The 18,269-nt window shown below is 65.2% G+C and overlaps 1 protein-coding gene across 2 annotated transcripts; it reads left to right on the top strand.

The window, feature by feature from the left end:
• The first annotated feature begins 215 nt into the window (after positions 1 to 215).
• VILL (villin like) lies at positions 216 to 18,248 on the top strand. Of its 2 annotated transcripts, none has more exons than XM_058290596.2 (20): positions 216 to 282; positions 4,819 to 5,027; positions 5,146 to 5,220; positions 5,398 to 5,603; positions 7,291 to 7,399; positions 8,433 to 8,543; positions 8,688 to 8,887; positions 9,111 to 9,189; positions 9,272 to 9,370; positions 9,839 to 9,977; positions 10,050 to 10,150; positions 12,548 to 12,685; positions 12,765 to 12,923; positions 13,207 to 13,386; positions 13,872 to 14,017; positions 14,945 to 15,089; positions 16,763 to 16,945; positions 17,106 to 17,171; positions 17,336 to 17,581; positions 18,009 to 18,248. In XM_058290596.2, exons 2-20 carry the CDS (start codon positions 4,962 to 4,964, stop codon positions 18,120 to 18,122), a joined length of 2,562 nt encoding a protein of 853 aa, XP_058146579.1. In that variant the 5' UTR covers positions 216 to 282; positions 4,819 to 4,961; the 3' UTR covers positions 18,123 to 18,248. The 2 variants fall into 2 exon arrangements, with proteins under 2 accessions (XP_058146579.1, XP_058146580.1); XM_058290597.2 differs by having other exon boundaries at positions 226 to 282; positions 4,961 to 5,027.
• The last annotated feature ends 21 nt before the right edge of the window (positions 18,249 to 18,269 follow it).

Genomic DNA, 18,269 nt, shown 5'->3' with positions numbered 1-18,269 from the left:
TAGCCCCGCGCCCCGCTCTAGCCCCTGCGCTCCTGGACCAGGCCAGGCGCCCCCCCCCCCCCCCAGGCTGAGGCTGGAGGAGGGGCCGGCTCCCCCGCAGCGCCGCCACCGGAGTTTGTTGACTGACTGCGGGACCGACCCGCCTGCAGGCCCAGCCCCGCCCCACCCCCCGGCGGTGGGTGTGTCCCCAGGGCAGGGAGGGGCGGGCAGTGGGCAGAGCCCGGCCCCACGCCTGCCCCGCGCTGCCCCGGGCAGGGCCGAGCTGCGAGCAGGTCCCAGCAGGTAGGCCCGGCGGGGAGGGGGCTCCGGGGACCCGGGGCGCGGGGCGCGGGGCGCGGGGCCCGGGGACAAGTGCGGGGCGCGGGCTCACAGGCTCGGGCCCGAAGGGAGCGCGCCCCGCAAGGGAGAGGGCGCTGGGGAGGCGGGCGGACCGAGGGAAGGAGGCCGCGCAGACCCTGTGCGCCGGGGCTCCCCCCCAGTGGGCGGCGCCCCTGCACCCCGGAAAGTGGCAGAGTGACCTCGGGGTGGCTTCTCTGCAGCCACTTTGCAGGAGGGAGGAAGGGCTCGCGGGGGGAGAGGAGGGGGCGCTGGGGGAGAGGAGGGGGCGCCGAGGGGAGGTTGGGGGGGTGGGGGGAGAGAAGAGGCATGAGGTGGAGAAAAGGGGCAGCTGGGGAGGGAAGGGAAAGGGGGGCTGCCAGGGGAGAAGGGAGTGGAATTGGGTCCTGGGAGGAAAAGCCCCCCAGGTGGAGACGGCGGGTCCACCGAGAAGAGGGGGGCTTCCAGGAGGAGGAGGAAAAGGGGGGGTGGGGGGAAGGACTTGGGGAAAGAGGAGACCTTGGAAGGGAGAAGAGAAAGTCTGGAGAAGAAAGGGGTGAGGGGGGCTGGGTGCGGGGGGGGGGGGGTGTGGGAGAGGGGCAGTGCCAGGAGAGGAGGGGCAAGGGAATTGGAGGGGGGCAGGTGGAGGGAGCGGCTCCCCGGGAAGGAGACGGGGGGCTTCCAGGAGGAAGAAGGGGGGAGCAAAGGGAGAGGGGCTTCAGAGGGGCTCTGGAAGGGCGGTCCCTGTGGGAGCTGAGGGGGGAGGGAGAGGGAGGGGCGCAGGGAAAGGGGGGCCCCTGGGGGAGGAGCCTGGGAGGAACACCCACCTCTGCGCGTCCCCACCTCCCCTCCAGAACGCAGCAGGAAGATGTCCCATGCATGGGGGTGGGCTGCCCCCCGGGGTGGACAGCAGGGCACCCTCCAAGCTCCCGGGAGGCGGCCCTGCCCCCTCCCAGGAAGTCCAGCCCCGCCTGCTGCCACCTTCCTCGACGCCCCGCGCAGGCCCGGCCATCGCCGTGTCTGTCTGTCACTGTCCTGCAGTCCCGTGGGCTGCACCTCCCGAGCCCTGTCCCTGCCCCTCAGCCACGTGGCCGCGGTCACTCAGGATCCTGCCGCCCGGTCGTGGTGTCGCTTCAGCACCGCTGCCCCATGCCGGCCCAGGTGGCTTCTTGAGGTCCCCGTCGTCCCGTCACACATCTGCCCGCCGGACTCCCTCTCACGGCGCCCCGTGTCCGCCCCTTGGTGCCACTGCCACCCCGTGTCCCTGCGCGGCGTCTGCTTGTCGTCTGGTGTCCCCGTCACAGCCGTGGGCCGGTACTTGGTGTCACCCTCACACAGTCGCAGTGTAATCTGTCACTCGTGTCTCAGCAGCAGTTCTAGGTGCAGTTGGCGCACACACGCACACGCCACCCCTTTCCCCGCTCACCATCCCTCAGGGCCCCCTGGGTGCCAGGCGGCCGGGATCTGGCAGGAGGCAGACACCCCTGCCCTCCAGAACCTTCCACTCTAGTGGGAGAGACCCAAGCCGACAGCCCATGTGGTGTCGGGAGGCCTGCGTGTCGTGGCCAGCGCGCTGTGCCCCTCCAGCCCCTGCCCGCAGCCCCCCTGGGCTCGTGGCTCAGCTCAGGCAGCCCTTTGCCCCTCCTCACGCTCCCTTGGCAACCTTGGCTCTCCTTGAGAGGGTTGGGTGTTTCCCACAGGGCACCGTGAGCTCACCAGGGCTTGGCCAGCCCTCGGCCGCCCCAGACAAAGGCGTGAGGAATGCAGCCGCTCTGCGCCACCCTGCCACGCCACGTCTCCGATTCGGTCACTCCTTATCTCTCCTTTCTCCCTGTTTGCTGTGGGCATGCCGCCGCAGCAGAGCCATGGGTCACGTCTGGGCCGGGGCGGAGGGGGGCTAAGACCCTATCAGAGCCCCCAGGGGTGAGAAATCCACGAAGAAGTGACTTCTGGGCCTGTTGAGCAAAGCAGCAGCAAAAGGGAATGTTGCACCTGGCAGGACTCAGGTGTGATGTAGAAAGGACTTCCATGGATAAAGCCGTGGCCAGACCCTCCGCATAGCTTTGAAGGAACCGTAGGGGGGGTCAGAAGTGAAGTGCAGGCTCTGAGCTGCCAGGATGGCACAAAATCGAGAGCCCCTTCTTCCCCAGAGCCCCTCACTCCACACTTCTCTCCCTGATCTGCACCTCCTCAGGTGAGCCACGTCTTGTTTGCAGAGCCTATGGCTGTTTGCAGAGCCTGTGGCTGTTTACAGAGCCTGTGCATCCTTAGAGTTCAGCCATATTTCAGGAATTTGTCTAGGGTGCCTACTTGGTCAGATGAGCCTGTCCCTTGCTTCAGAGGCTGTCACCATTTTCAGAGACAGGCCTTGTGTGCAGTCTGGGTTTGCAGAACCTGGCCCTTTTGCAGAGCCTTTGTCTTGTCCACAAAGACTGTCTGTTGAGCCTGTGTTTATTTTAGCATCTGTCTTTTTCTAGAATCTACATCTCTTTGAAGGGTTGATCTTGCTGGGTAGAAACTGCAGGACTGGATCCCATGAGAGGTTCTCACTATCTGGGGTAGCTGTGGCTGCCTGGGAGCGCCGGTGTCCTTTGCAGAGCCTGTGCCTGGCTGCAATCTCTATTCCCGTTTCCTCGTGTACCTGGTAGCAGAGCCCGTTCCTACTTTCAGAACATTACCTGCCTCCAGAACTCATCCTTTCCTATAAAGCCTGGCCCGAAACCCGGGGCTGTCCACAGAAACGAGGGCCTGCCTCGAGACCTTGCCAGCGTCTGGGGCATCTGTGTTTGCGCACAAAGCTTTTGGCTCATTTGAGCAGATCTTGTTCCTCTCTGGAGAAGCCATCAGTGCTAACAGAGCCCATCTGTCTGCAGCCCTACGGGGGCTTGTAAAACCTCCCCCTATCTGCAAAGCCTTTGTCTGCGTAGCCTGTCCTTTATCAGAGCCTGAAACTCCTTGCAGAGATTTGCCCTGCCTCGTTCCATCTCCCCATTTGTAGGATTTGAGCCCGTGGGCCAAGGCTATCCCTGTATGCAAAGCCTGACAAGCTCTAAAGAGCGTTGGCGGGTTTCAGGAGACTGTCTGTCTGCAAAGTTTTTTTTTTTTTTTTAAAGATTTTATTTATTTTATTTAATTTCCCCCCCTCCCCTGGTTGTCTGTTCTTGGTGTCTATTTGCTGCGTCTTGTTTCTTTGTCCGCTTCTGTTGTCGTCAGCGGCACGGGAAGTGTGGGCGGTGCCATTCCTGGGCAGGCTGCACTTTCTTTTCACGCTGGGCGGCTTTCCTCACGGGCGCACTCCTTGCGCGTGGGGATCCCCCACGCAGGGGACACCCTTGCGTGGCACGGCACTCCTTGCGCGCATCAGCACTGCGCATGGCCAGCTCCACACGGGTCAAGGAGGCCCGGGGTTTGAACCGCGGACCTCCCATATGGTAGACGGACGCCCTAACCACTGGGCCAAAGTCCGTTTCCCTGCAAAGTATTTCTTTGCCCAAGGATGCAGCCCCTGTTTGCAGATCCCCGCTTATCTATGTTCCAGGCCATATCTGCAGAGGCTGCCCTCGTGCAAATTAGAGTTTGTCTCCCACGCACATTTGCAGAGCCTTTCCCGGCCCGCCAAGCTCTGCAGAACCTATGACTGTTGGCACTGCCTTTGTCAGTGTTTAGAACCTTTGCTTGTTGGCCCAGCCTGCCTGCTTTCCCTGGGATTAGTCTGTGTCCATTTGCACACGCTGCCCTTGTGCACAGAACTCATCTCTGTCCAGAGGACTTAGGCCTGGTGGAGCGCCTGGGTAGTCCATCCTTTTTGCAGAGTGTCCTCATTAGTAAAACTTTCAGCTGTGTGTGGAACCTGCCCTGTCTTGAGTCTGTCCATTTGTAGAGCCTATCCTAGTCTTTGGAGTTCAACCCTGTCCACGTAAGTTCTCGCCATTCTCACTTCCCCTTTTACAGGCTGGAAAAGCTGCCCCTGTTTGCAGAGCTTGTGTCTGTAGGCAGAGCCCTGTTCTATCCACACAGCCCATCACTTTCTGCCGGGCCTATGCCTGCATGCATAGCCTGTTCTTAGCTCTCTCTGGAAGACTTTTGTCGCTTTGCAGTGCTCTTCTTGTGTGCACAGCCTGTCTTTGTCTACAGGATTCAGTCCCATTTCAAAAGTCTGTCCCGCTTTGCAGAGCCTGTCCCTGTTTGCAGAGTCTGTCCCTCCCTGCAGAGCTTTGTCCATCTGCGGAGAGATTCTCTGGCTCTGGAGACAAGCTCCCTATCCCTAACCTGTCGCTTTCTATGGAGACTGTCCCTGAATGCAGATCCTGTGTCTGTACAGCTTATTTCTGAGCCCCTGTCAGTTTGCAGTGGTTGCCCCTGTGTTCAAAGCCTGCCTATGTCCACAGAACTCGGCCCTGTTTCAAGAGCACACCTCCGGACAAACTAAGCCCCCGATTACAAAGCCTCTGCTTGCCCGTCTGCCATGCCTCCGCTGGTTTGGTGACACTTGTCTGTTTGCAGAGCCTAAGCCTGTTTGCAGAGCCCACCTCGTTCAAGTCACCTTCTCCGGCGAGGGGGCTTTGGGCAGGGGTCTCGCCGGGGTGGCCTCCAGCCTGAGAGCTCTGGCTCTTGCTCCTCATTGCCCCTCTCCCGCCTGGCCAAGGATGAACGTCGACAAAAGCCTCCCAGCCATCGAGGGCCGCCGGGCCCTGCACGTCTGGATCGTTGAGGTGAGGGCCGCCGTTCAGCAGGGTTGGCGGGAAGGAGAGGGTGGGAGGTGGGGGGACGGGGGAGCCCCCTGCGCCCCCACAGCCGCCCGGGCGGTCACCGGGCACCCTCCTGTCCCAGGACCTCCAGCTGGTGCCGGTGCCCGAGCGGGCTTACGGGAACTTCTTCGAGGGCCACTGCTACGTCGTCCTCCACGTGAGTCCCTGGGAGGGCGTGCCTGGGCAGCGGCGCTGTCCCCCCTTCCCAGCCTCCAGGGCTGCGGAAGCCACCGCCCAGCGCCCAGCTGGTGCCCGGTGCATCCCCCGCCCTCCCGGGGCGCCCCTCCAGCCCCCCGTCCTGAGTTCCCGCTCCCCTCCACGCCTCTGGCCCTAGGTCCCCCAGAACCCGCAGGCCACGCCGGGGGCGCCCAGCGACCTGCACTGCTGGGTGGGAAAGGCGGCGGGCGCAGAGGCTTGGGCGGCGGCTGAGGCCTGGGCGCAGCGCCTGGAGGAGCACCTGGGCGGCTGGGCCGCGCGGCACCGCGAGGCGCAGGGCCACGAGTCCGACGGCTTCCGCAGCTGCTTCCGCAGGGGCGTTGTGTGAGCCGGGGCGCCCGGGCTGGGGTGGCCGGGGAGGGCGGCCTCGGGGGAGGGTGCCCGGGCTGGGCTCTGACCCCACCTGCCGCGGCGCCGCCAAGACGCACACACCCACGGCAGGTGCGCCACTCGCCGGCTTTTGGCGCCTTCCGAGCCGGGCAGCCGTCGCCACGACCGACTTGAGAACAGTTTATTGCCCCTAAAAGAGCCCTCACACCCTGTCGGTGCTCACTCCCCATTTCCCCGACACCGGGGCAACCACAGTGCTCCCCTCTCTCAAGGTTTGCCTGTTCTGGAACGTTCCGGTACATGGAATTGTACGACCCGGGTCTTTTGTACCTGGCTTCTCTCCCTCAGCGTCAGGTTTTCCAGGTCCACCCGGGTTGCCGCAGGTGTCAGAATCTCAGTCCTTTTTATTGCCAAGTAATAGTCCATTTATGGATGATGGTACATTTTATTTATCCATTCATCAGGCCATGGATATCTGCATTGCTCCCACGTGAAGTCACCTACAAGTTCCCCTATAGATGGGTCTGCGTTTCTCTTGGGAATTGACCTCAGTGTGGATGCAAATGCGGTGGGGTTTTTTTGGGGGCATCTGCAAATACGGTTTTGAGTTTTATGTTCCGGGGCGCAGTAGAAATATGTCTTTTGCTGTCAAGTTCTTCAAATAATTTTAAACCAGATGATGACAGTGGGCTTGGGTTGAACCCTGGGAAACTGATGACTGTTTCAGTTTCCTAAGTCGAACCCGATACATGCATATAAGTGTATAGGTAATGTGCACACAGATGCAGGCACCTACAGAAACGCATGCCTGTCCCCAAGCGTGTCCATGTACAGGTGGGCACACCTGCACAGAGGCGTGCACATACATGTCCACCCACACGTGTACACGCTGTTGTCTGCAGCCCGTGCACTGGCATCTTCTCTCATGTAGAAGGATACATACAGATGTGTGTATTTACAGATGCACATACAGCTAAGCGGATACACATTATGCCCCAGGTGTATACACGTGTACACATCCGTGCATGTCTCTGTGTCTACACACACAGATAAGCAAATGCACGCTATGTCCCACCAGGTGTACTCATGTGTACACACGTGCATTCGATCTACTCTCACACATGCAATAACCTGGCACATGTTTATGCCCCACATGTGAACTTGCATGTGCCCACATCACATCCGCACTCAAGCCCTGCACGAGGCAGCGTGTGTTCTTGTGGCGTTACCTGTACTGATCAGGGTTCTCTAGGGAAACAACCAAGAGGAGATAGAGTATGAGATTTTATCAGAGTCTCTCCTGCAGCCGTGGGGATGCACAAGTCCAGGTTCCGCAGACAGGCTGCATCTGGGGCTTCCAGGAATGTCCAGTAAAGTCCTTGATGAGTTCTGGGAGACGCTGGCTGTCCAAAGACGAGCTGGGAAACTGTCAATGCTGGAATCACTTCCCCTTTAAGGCATTAAGCTGATTGGACAAAGCGTCCCTCACCGATGACAGTGATCACCTGTTGATCACAGCTGGAATCAGCCACCTCTGCAGTAAACTCCCTGGTGACCGAAGCCCATAGGTGCCCCTCGTATTACAGTTAGCCCAGTGCTTGCCTGGCCAAACACCCGGGCGCCGTGACCTGGCCACTCTGACATGCCGGCCTGCCCGTCACAGGCCCCATCCCCTCTTCAGCTACAGGAAGGGGGGCCTGGCCTCCGGCCTCAAGCACGTGGAGACCAACATATACGGCATCCAGCGACTGCTGCACATCAGAGCGAGGAAGCACGTGTCTGCCACCGAGGTGAGGCCCGTGGGGAGCCACTGGGCCCCGGACCCCTGGCCTCCGCGTGGCCCGCGTGCATCGAGGGCGTAGGGGAGGGTGGAGGCCGCGGGCGGCAAGGGGCCGCGGGGAAGGCGGAGCAAGGAGGCAGCGGCTCCTGGCCGGCGGCTGCCACTGCTCATCTCCTGGGCGTGTGGGTAAGTGGGGAGGCGAGGCAGGCACAGATGCGCATTTGGACGGTCCTGCGCAGCGCGACGGGGTGGCATGGCTGGGCGGTGGCGTCTCACACACATCACTGTCACCAGAGACACACATGCTACCCTCGGGGCCTCTCCAGTCCACATGGGGCCTTCGTGCTCGTTAGGACAGGGTGCCCCGGCTTCCCCTTGTCAGGAAAGGGCCGTAGCACACCGCCTTTGTTAGAACCGGACATCTCGCCGCCTTCCGAGGGGCAGCTGGGGTAGGGACGTGCAGGCATGAGACGCCGTGCTGCGAAGAGGCCCCTGCGCTGTTCCACGCGACAGCCTGTGACACAGGCTCCCTCGCATCCCCGGTCTCGCAGGGACGCCGCGCAGCCCGAGTTCTACCCGCTGTCCTGGAGTAATTCCATGGAGCACCCCCTTGTCATACCTCTTCCTCTCCATGGAGACACGCTGCCCCCCACACACACACATTACCCGTGAGCGCACACGCGTGCCCCACGTGTGGCTCCGTGGGTTCGTGCACACACGTGGATAGTAAGATTTTAAAGCCACAGCAGACACGTGCTTGCACACATGCTCCAACCGTGCAGGGTAAGAAGTCTCGTGCTTGGTAGCGCCCCCGTGGGAAACGCAGCTGCGCCTGCAGCCACGCACGCCTGGGTGGCGCGCCAGGCTGGCCCTCATGCGCTGACGCTGCTGCAGGACCCAACGCTGTGACACCTGCTGGCATGGTCACACCCTAACCCGCCTGCACGTGGCTTCATGCGTGGCACAGCCCGGCTGTGCTGGCGCAGGGGCGCGGTCCCCGGGGCTGGGTGTGACACCCCGGCCCCCTCCCCCGGCTCTGGCAGGTGGAACTTTCCTGGAACAGCTTCAACAAGGACGACATCTTCCTGCTGGACCTGGGCAAGGTGATGATCCAGTGGAACGGGCCCCAGGCCAGCGCGTCCGAGAAGGCGCGGGTCAGTGTCTGCCCCGGGCACCCTGAGGGGTGGGCCTGGCCCCACGCCGTCACCTGGGCAGCCCCTGCTGGGTGCCCCCGCCCTCCCGGGTCTCTGGGGGACGAGGGGCCATCTGAGGGCTGACCGCCGGCCGTCCTCCCGCAGGGGCTGGCCCTGACCCGCAGCCTCGGGGACAGGGAGCGCGGGGGGCGCGCGCAGGTGGGCGTGGTGGACGACGAGGCGGGGGCCGCCGACCTGGTGCGCATCATGGAGGCGGTGCTGGGCAGCCGAGGGACCGGCCTGCAGGATGCTGTGCCCGCCCCGGCGCCAAGCCAGCTGCAGAAGGCCAACGTCCGCCTGTACCAGTGAGCGGGCGCGGCCACCGCCCGGGTCCCTCGCCGGGTGACCGTGGCCGGGCAGGGAGGCTGAGCCCGCAGAGGGCGGGGGGGGCTGCCCGAGGACCTCGGCCCGGCCGCGCGACACAGGCCCTCGACCCCAGGCCCGCTGCTTCCGGGGTGGGGGGGACACAGGGGGTTGGGGGGAGCCGGGCTGGGGCAGGGCCGCCCACGCCGCGCCGCTCGCCCCCAGCGTCTACGAGAACGGTGAGGACCTGGTGGTGCAGGAGCTGGCCACCCGCCCGCTGACCCAGGACCTGCTGCAGGAGGAGGTGAGGCGGCCCAGCCCCCGCGGCCCGGCCCCCGCACCCCCCGCCCCGACCGGGCCCACCCGCTGACCGCTCCCCCTCCCAGGTCTGCCACATCCTGGACCAGGGCGGCTCCCACGTCTACGTGTGGCAGGGACGCCTGGCCAGCCCCCAGGAGAAGAAGGCCACCTTCAGCCGGGCCGCGGTGAGACCGGGCCCCTGGGGGGGTGGCGCTGCCCTGGGGTCCGAGGGGGGCACGGCCCCACCGGCTGGGAGCCGCGACATTCCTGCTCTGGAGTTGGGAGGGAGGAGGGGCGCTGCCCTGGGAACCCTGTCTGAGGGAGGAGGCCACGACTCTGGGCGTGGCACTACCCTGTCTGAGGGAGGAGGCAGCTTGGCAGGGGCCTGATGGGGGGGAAGGCCCCTCTCTGGGGGCAACGAGGGGGATGTGGCCTGCCTTGGTGGGAGGTACTGCACTGGGGCACCCTTGTTTCTGAGGGGGGTCCCAGGGCTCTGTCTGGGGTCTCGGGGTGGTTTCGGGCCAGCCCCTCCTGAAGCCCAGAAGAAGGGGGACCCCACGTGCCCTTGGGGTGAGGGCGGCTCATCCAGGGGCCCTGCAGCCTGTGCGGGAGGTCCCCAAGGGGACCCCCGGCCTGACAGCGCCCCTCCCCAGGGCTTCATCCGGGCCAAGGGGTACCCGGAGCACACCTGCGTGGCGGTGGTGAACGACGGCGCCGAGCCGCCGGCCTTCACGCAGCTCTTCCAGACGTGGTCCCGGAGGCAGGACAGGAGCAGGAAGGCCTGCGGGACGGGTGAGCAAGGCGGGGCGGGCCGGGGGGACGGGAGGTGCAGGGGACCCCTAAAGCCCGCCGCCCCATGCGCAGGCCCGCTGACGCCGGCGCGCCTGACCGCCGCTGCGCTGCACAACCAGCCCGAGCTCGCCGCCCAGCTCAGGATGGTGGACGACGCCTCGGGGAAGGTGGAGGTGAGGGTGCGGCCATGCGGGGGGGCCAGGGCGGGGCTCTGTGGCCGGAAGTTCCCACCCGCTGCCCGAGGTGGCCCTTGTCAACGCAGGTGCGCATCAGCACACAGGCAGGGACATCCCCTCCCAGCCGCCCGCCCGTGCGGCCACGCCTCATCACACACGGCCACGCAGCACCCCCAGCCACGCAGCAGCCAACTCTTCCCTGGTCACCTGTGCGTGACACCACTGCGCGCAGGCTGTGCCCTCGACACGCATCCTCACACCTTGTCCCTGCACCTGCTCGCACACACCCGGTCACACACGGTCATGGCCGGGGACACTTCGGCGAGCATGTAATCGTGCGCTCTGCGTCACACGCAGTCCCACGACCAGCAACCACAGGGACACCCCAACTCGGACCCGCAGCCCCACGCTGTCGTCTGGCAGGTCCGGGCTTCAGCGCCACGTCCGGGCTCTGCGCAGGGCGGGTCGCGTCTTGGCCCGCTGGGTGCCCCCCCACCTGGGCCCTGGCTGCCTTCGGGCCTCGGTTTTTTCACCTGTAACGGGGAGCAGAAGCTGCGCTCCCCTCGCGCCCCACGGCCGCTGCAGGAACGCTGTGGAAGTCGGGGGGCAGGGGTGCCAGGCGGGCCTGAGGGCCCCAGTTCTCCAGGTAGGCCAAGGTTGGAAAGAATCCCAGTTCTCCCAGGCGTCCTCCTGCATTTGCCTGGGATGGGTGGCTGGGGGGACACAGAGAGGAGGAGATGGAGTGAGGGTGCAGGGAGAGATTGGCGAGATTAGGGAAAGATGGGGCGCCCAGGGAGAGAGGGGCAGGCGGGGGAGGGCCCTGCACCCCAGCCTCCAGGCACGAGGTGGGGTGCCCTGTGGCAGGTCTGCGCTGTGGGTGGTGGGTGCTCAGGCCCAGCCCTGGGTGGAGGGCAGGGCGCTGGGCTTGGCTGGAGGAGCCCTCAGCTGAGGAGCGGAGGCTGCGGGTCCTTGTTTCCCCGCCACGGCGAGGGGCCACGGGCGGGCGCGGTGGTCTCAGGGCGCTCTCTGCCAACAGGGGCAGAGCTGGGATTTGCCCCGGATCTAACCTGGTTCCAGAGCCCAGGCTCCACAGCCCACAGGTGCAAAAGCTCACCTGACCTGGGAGAGGAAAGGTTTTCCTTTTAGTCTTTGAACAGGCTTTGCTTTTTTAAGTGACACTTGAAGAAAAAAGGCAGGGGACGGGGAGCGACTGTGGCTCAATCAGTTGGGCTCCCGCCTACCATACGGGAGGCCCTGGGTTCACGTTCGGGGCCTCCTTGTGGAGGCAGGCTCGCCCGCACACTGTGGAGTGCTGACTCAGCAAGGTGACGCAACAAAAAAGTGGGACAAGCAAAAACACAGAAGAATGCGCAGCAGACGGACACAGAGAGCGGACAGCAAGCAAACTGGGAGGGGGGGATAAAAATAAAAATAAATACAGACACAGAAGAATGCACAGAGAGCAGATAGCACGCAAAAAGCCGCAAGGAGGGGGATGAAAAAAAAGGGGGGGATTTTTTTTTGCCCCAAGAGTCTCTGAAGCCCGGCCGTGCTGCCCCTCCTGGGCAGGGAGCAGCTGTGCCCGATGGTCCATCCCTACCTGGGGCTCACCGCTCCTCCTGTCCCGGGCGCCGCTCGCACACTCAGAGTCCTGCCAAGGGCAGGCTGGTGCAGGTGTGGGGGGCCCCAGGGGTCCGTGGGGAGGAGGGTCACCTGCAGACCCCTGCTGTGGCCCGGCACAGGGTACGGGGTGGGTGCAAAGCTGGGGGTGAGCCCCTGGCGTACGGGTAACGACGGCCTTGGAGGCCAAGGAGTGCACTCTGGCTGGCCCAGGTGGAGGGGCCACCTGTGCTCACGGCCCCTCCCCCATCCAGATGTGCTGCACCTGTGCTCACGGCCCCTCCCCCATCCAGGTGTGCTGCACCTGTGCTCACAGGGTCCCTCCCCATCCAAGTGTGCTGCACCTGTGCTCACGGGCCCCTCCCCCATCCAGGTGTGGTGCACCTGTGCTCACGGGCCCCTCCCCCATCCAGGTGTGCACCTGTGCTCACGGGGCCCCTCCCCCATCCAGGTGTGGTGCACCTGTGCTCACAGGGTCCCTCCCCATCCAGGTGTGCTGCACCTGTGCTCACGGGGTCCCTCCCCATCCAAGTGTGCTGCACCTGTGCTCACGGGGCTCCTCCCCCATCCAGGTGTGCTGCACCTGTGTTCACGGCCCCTCCCCCATCCAGATGTGCTGCACCTGTCCTCACGGGGCCCCTCCTGCATCCAGGTGTGCTGCATCTGTGCTCACGGGGCCCCTCCCCCATCCAGGTGTGGTGCACCTGTGCTCACAGGATCCCTCCCCATCCAGGTGTGCTGCACCTGCGCTCACGGGCCCCCTCCCCCATCCAGGTGTGGTGCATCCAGGACTCAGGCAGGCAACCCGTGGATCCCCAGCACCATGCCCAGCTGAGCTCGGGCACCTGCTACCTCATCCTCTACACATACCAGAAGCTGGGCCGGGTCCAGTACCTCCTGTACCTATGGCAGGTGCGCTGGCCCGAGGGGGGGTGGCAGGCGCCTCAGGCTGGGAGGGGGCAGCTGTGGGCCTCACCTCCCCTGCCTGCAGGGCCTCCAGGCTGGGCCAGACAAGGTCAAGGCCCTGAGCAGCCACGCCAAGGAGCTGGACCTCCTGTGCCATGGGGCCCTGGTGCAGGAGCACGTGACCATGGGCCGGGAGCCGCCCCACTTCCTGGCCATCTTCCAGGGCCAGCTGCTGGTGTTCCAGGTAGGGCCCGCCTGGCCGCGGCCTCACGCCGTGCCTGCAGCCTCGGCCCTCCTGGGGTGGGCCTGAAGCCCGGGGTCTCCCCCCACCTGGGTTTCTCCCTGTCCCCCCCGAGGCGGGCACAGTGCAGGGCGCAGGCGGGGCCGCTGGATGAGAGGCGCACCCGGCCCGGGCTCGCAGCCTCCGCGCGCTGACGGGGCCTGGCTGTCCAGGACTCCAGGCCGGAGGGCGGCGGCAGCGGCCAAAGCGAGGGGCCCCTCGGCCCTGAGGCCCCGCTCTCTCGTAGGGGGGCGCTGGGCCCAGTGGGAAGGGGCAGCCGGCATCTGCCACGCGACTGTTCCACGTGCAAGGCACCGACAGGTGCAGCGCCAAGACCACGGAGGTGCCAGCCCGCGCGTCCTCGCTGCGCTCCAGCGACGTCTTCCTGCTGGTCACCAGCTGCACCTGCTACCTCTGGTTTGGGAAGGTGCCCAGCGCTCACACCTGGGGGCAGGGGGCACACTCCGCGGGGGTGCCTGGAGGAGGGGGCCGGGGAGGGGCGGTCCCACGAACGTGCCCTCTGGACCTGGGGGGTGTCACGGTGACAGGTGGGCCTGGGCGTCCGCGGGTGGGGGCCGACCGGGCCCACCCTGCTCTCCCCCTTCCCCTCCCTCCTGGCCCGGGCAGGGGGCACGACCCTTCCCGAGCCCCTTGAGGGAAAGGGGAGGCCCGGTCCAGACTCCCGGAGCTTTTCTCTGAGTGCGAATGACCCCCAAGCCTTTGCACGGCCCCCATCCCTGCCTGGAGACGAGTAGTTTCAGAGCTGCTTCCCTCCTCTCCCGTTGCTCGGATGGGGAAACTGAGGCCTGGAAGGCGCGTTCCTCAGGCCCAGCGCCCCCCAGGCCGTGTGTGGGGGTGCGCCTGGAGGCGAAGTCCCCCCCCACTCAGGGCTCCCCTGCCCTCTGCCACCAGGGCTGCAGCGGCGACCAGCGGGAGATGGCACGGGTGGTCACCACGGCCATCTGCGGGAAGAGCCAGGAGACGGTGCTGGAGGGCCAGGAGCCCCTGTGCTTCTGGGAGGCCCTGGGGGGCAGGGCCCCCTACCCCAGCCCCAAGCGGTAAGGCTGGGCACGGGGAGGGGTCCGTGCCGTGGGCCCCCAAGCAGGTCCACGCAGAGCGCATGCAGCGGCACAAGACCCCGGCTTCCGGTCACCTCCAGGGTGACCAGAGAGCCAGGGCAGTGGCGCCCTCGGTCGGCCGGACCTGCTCCCCGCGTTGCCCCAAACTGGACCGCCCACCTGGCCCTCCAGGGGACACCTGCCCGGACGCAGGGGGCGTGTGTGCTCAGGGTGGGCTTATGCGGGTGAATGAGGTGGGGTGTACAACAGGTGTGGAGCGTGCAAGAACAGGTGTATGCAGCAGGGGAGGGGGGACGCTGAACGCCATCTAAGGGACCAGGAGCTGATCCCAGGCCGCGCTTGGTGCGTGACTGGGGCACGGGCTATTCACAGGACCCCTCCCCAGGTCTCTAGCTTAGGCCATCACCCCCCACCAGCCATCACCTCCTGCAGCCTGAGGGCCCAGGACCCCTCCCCAGGTCTCTAGCTTAGGCCCTCGCCCCCCCCAGCCATGTCCGCCCCTGCAGCCTGAGGGCCCAGGACCCCTCCCCAGGTCTCTTGCTTAAGCCCTCGCCCCTGGCCAGCCGTGTCCGCCACCCTGCAGCTGGAGGGGCCCAGGGCTCCTTCCATGCGGGGACGGTGGGCTCCAGGGCCCTGGCTAAGCCAGCGTCCCCTCCCCAGGGTGGTTCCGGGGGCGGCCTGCCCTCGCTGTGTGCAGCTACTCAGGTGGCCCAGCCTGCTGTCCCCACCCACAGGAGGGGAGCCCGAGGCCCAGGGAGGGGCAGGGTGCACCTGGAGTCGGTGGTGGGACGGGCAGGCTGGAAGCACCCGCAGTCCTGGCCCCAGGGGAGGGGGGGTGCCCTGGGCCGAGGGCCAGCCGTCCGGGGGGGAGAGGCACGAGCACCCGCCCCTCGCCCCGCCCGGCAGGCTCCCCGACGTGGTCTGCAGCTTCCCGCCACGGCTGTTTGAGTGCTCCCGCCAGGGCGGCAGCCTGGTCCTCGCCGAGATGGTGCCCTTCAGCCAGGAGGACCTGGACGAGCACGACGTCATGCTCCTGGACACCTGGGAGGAGGTGAGGCGCGGGGTGCACTGCGTGTATCTAGGACTGTTGTCAGGCTATGTGCGGCCAGCTGTGACCGGGCAACCCTGTGACCGGCTGTGCGGTTGTGTAACTGTGGACGTGGGTCGCACTGTGCGTCCGTGAGACTGCCAGAGACGACGTTGCGCTCGTGAGTTTTGCCATTTCTGTGCAACTGTGCGCCTTACGATGGTGCGTGTGACTCCAGGTGGCTGCCCGTGTCCTGTGACTGCTGAGTTGAACACCGGGGGCTAATGTGTGTGTGTAACGCAGCTGTGCGTTTGCCCTTGTGTAAATTAATGGCTGTGTGGCCAAGGAACGGGCCGTGACTGGCAGTGTAGCGAGACTGTGTGAGAGGAAGGCTGTGTGACTTGCTCACGACAGGCGTGAGTGACTGATGATTGTTTTCTTTAAAGGTTTATCTTATTTATTTCTGGCCCCCTCGTTTACGCTTGCTACCTGCTCTTTCTGTCTGTTGTGTGCTCTCTGTGTTTGCTTCCTTTTTTTTCAGGAGGCATCAGGAACCGAATCCAGTACCTCCCATGTGGGAGGGAGGCACCCAATCACTTGAGCCACTCCGCTCCCTGCTTGCTGTGTCTCTCATTGTGTTTCCTCATTGTGTCTCCTTGTTGCATCCCCTTGTTGCATCAGCTTGCCGTGCCAGCCCGTTGTGTTAGCTCGCTGTCTTGCTCATCTTCTTTAGGAAGCACTGGGAACTGAACCCGGGACCTTCTGTTGGTAGGCAGGCACCCGACTGCTTGAGCCACATTCACTTCCCTGAGTGACTGCATTTGTGAGACTGTCATGCAGCCGTTTCGAGGGTTTTTCGGGCTTCGTGGTTGGCTGGGAGCGTGTGACAGTGAACTGAGCGTGATTGTGTTTACGTGCCACCATGTCTGCTTTTCACTTGGGGGCGACTGTGGGGCTGTGTGATTTATGTCTGGCTCTGCGGTGGCGGCCGTGCCTGTGCAGCCGTGTAACATGCGTCTGTCGTGCATGTGGGGCGTCTGTGACCGTGATCGTGGCAACGGGGTAGTGGGCCCCCAGCCTTCTGAGAGTGAAAGCAGAGTCCCCACTGTGCCGGCCGCTCCTCATTCTCCCACCAGACCTCCTCCCACTCTCGGCCACAGTGGTCAGCCTGCGGTTCTGGAACCTTCCAGGCTGGTGCCCGCCTCGGGCCTTGGCCCCGTGTGTGTCCTCTGGTTAGAGCACGTCCCCCAGACACATACGACTTTCTCCCTCATGTTCAGATCTTTACTCTCTTGTCACCATCTCTGTAAGGTCTTCCCTGGCCAGAATTTAAAATTGCAATACCCGCCCCTGCCCCTGCCTTCTCCCAGCCTTGTGTTTCTCCATCTGATGTAGTACATCTTTTGCTTAGTTACGGGCTCACTTTTCTGTTTCCCCCGGTGAAATGACAGCCCTACAGGGGGAGGGAGTTTTGTCCGCCTGCTTCTCATTGCTGAGTCCCCATTGCCTAGAACGGTGCCTGGCACACAGTAAATGCTCAGTTAACGTTTGAGCACATGGGAGCTCAATGAATACCCGCAGTGGCGTGGGCACGGTGTCCTCTGCGTGGGGAGGGGACGGCTCTGGGACCAGCGGTGGGCGGGGGTGGGAGGAGGTGGCGGCTCTGGCAGCCCCCCCACCCCCGCCCTGTGGCCCAGATCTTCCTGTGGCTGGGGGAAGCGGCGCAGGAGGCGGAGGCAGCGCTGGCCTGGGGCCGGGACTACCTGAAGACGCACCCCGCCGGGAGGAGCCCAGCCACGCCCATCGTGCTGGTCAAGCAGGGCCACGAGCCCCCCACCTTCACCGGCTGGTTCCTGGCTTGGGACCCCTACAAGTGGACGGTGAGGAGCCCCAGTCCTCCACCCTGGGAAGAGCGGGGAGGGGACACGGGGACACCACCCCGCCTGGGGGCCTCCAGCGGGGGCACCTGGTCTGGCCCTCAGGCCCCCGGCCTGGGCCCCACAGGTGCCCCCACTTCCTGCCCTGATGTTTGTCCCCCAGAACGGCCAGCCCGACGTGGTGGACGGCAGCATGGGAGAAGGGTCTGCCCTCTCCAGGATCACTGCCGTGAGGATCGGGGCCTGCTGGGCTCCCCCCTCCCCCCTCCGTGGGCAGTGCCCCGGGCCGCGAGGGCACGAGGCAGGGGATAGGGGAGGGCCCTGAGGGTGGGAGGGGCCACAGGTGACATTCCCCCCAACCCGCTCCCCTGCCTGAGTCTCCTCCCCTGGCAGGAGGTCAACAGCTTCCAGCTGTCCCACTGGCCCGGTGAGGGCGGGCCGGGCCCCGGGGGCCCGCAGGACGGCTCGGAGGCCGAGCGGGAGCTGGGCCCCGCGGCGGGTGGCAGCAGCGGCAGCGGCAGCACCAGCAGCTACTACAGCAGCTCCAGCTCCGTCCTCAACGGGGGCCTGCCGCGGGAGCAGCTGATGCACCAGGCGGCCGAGGACCTGCCCGAGGGCGTCGACCCTGCGCGCAAGGAGGTGGGTGCCGGCCAGGAGTAGCCGGTGGGCGAGGGGAGGCAGGCGGACGTGGGGGGCGTCGATCCCGCCCACAGGGAGGCGGGGGCTTCGGGCACTGGGCAGGGGCGAGGCGGGTGGATATAGGGGGCATCGACCCCACCCACAGGGAGGTGGGTGCCCACTCCCCCACACCCCGGTGTGGCCCCGGGGGCTTCGGGCCATGGCCAGGGCCCTGGGGGGGGATGGGAAGAGGTGGGGAGTGTTGACCCTGCCCGCAAGGAGGTGGGTGCCCGGCCCCCCCCAGGTCTGGCCGACGGGCATCAGGGCTTCCGGCCACAGGCAGGGGCGCTGGGGGGAGGCGGGCGGATGCGGGGGACTCTTGAGCTCCAGGGGCGACAGCTCAGGATTCTGGGCTCGGATGACATCTCTCCCCTGCTCCCCACCCCAGTTCTATCTCTCAGACTCCGACTTCCAAGAAATCTTTGGGAAGTCCAAGGAGAAGTTCTACAGCATGGCCAAGTGGAAGCAGCAGCAGGAGAAGCAGCACCTCGGCTTCTTCTGAAGCGAGGCCCCCCGCCCCTGCCAGGGCCACCCACCCCGCCAAGACCCCTGCCGGAACCCCCCCAGGCCCGAGCCCTGCGGCTCACACCCCCCACCTCCGCCTTTTTCGATAAAAGCTTGTGGCCCACACGAGGCGTGGTACATGTGG

This window comes from Dasypus novemcinctus, chromosome 31, assembly GCF_030445035.2.
Source record: "Dasypus novemcinctus isolate mDasNov1 chromosome 31, mDasNov1.1.hap2, whole genome shotgun sequence".
In the NCBI taxonomy this organism is placed as follows: Eukaryota; Metazoa; Chordata; class Mammalia; order Cingulata; family Dasypodidae; genus Dasypus; species Dasypus novemcinctus.
The sequence above is the reverse complement of the archived record's forward strand: the minus strand, read 5'-3'. Positions and strand labels throughout refer to the sequence as shown.

Coding starts and splice junctions, on each gene's coding strand:
- VILL (XM_058290596.2), top strand. CDS start 4,962: ATGAACGTCGACAAAAGCCTCCCAGCCATCGAGGGCCGCCGGGCCCTG. Junction 5,221..5,397: donor ACTGCTACGTCGTCCTCCAC/GTGAGTCCCTGG, acceptor CTCTGGCCCTAG/GTCCCCCAGAACCCGCAGGC. Junction 8,544..8,687: donor GCGCGTCCGAGAAGGCGCGG/GTCAGTGTCTGC, acceptor GTCCTCCCGCAG/GGGCTGGCCCTGACCCGCAG.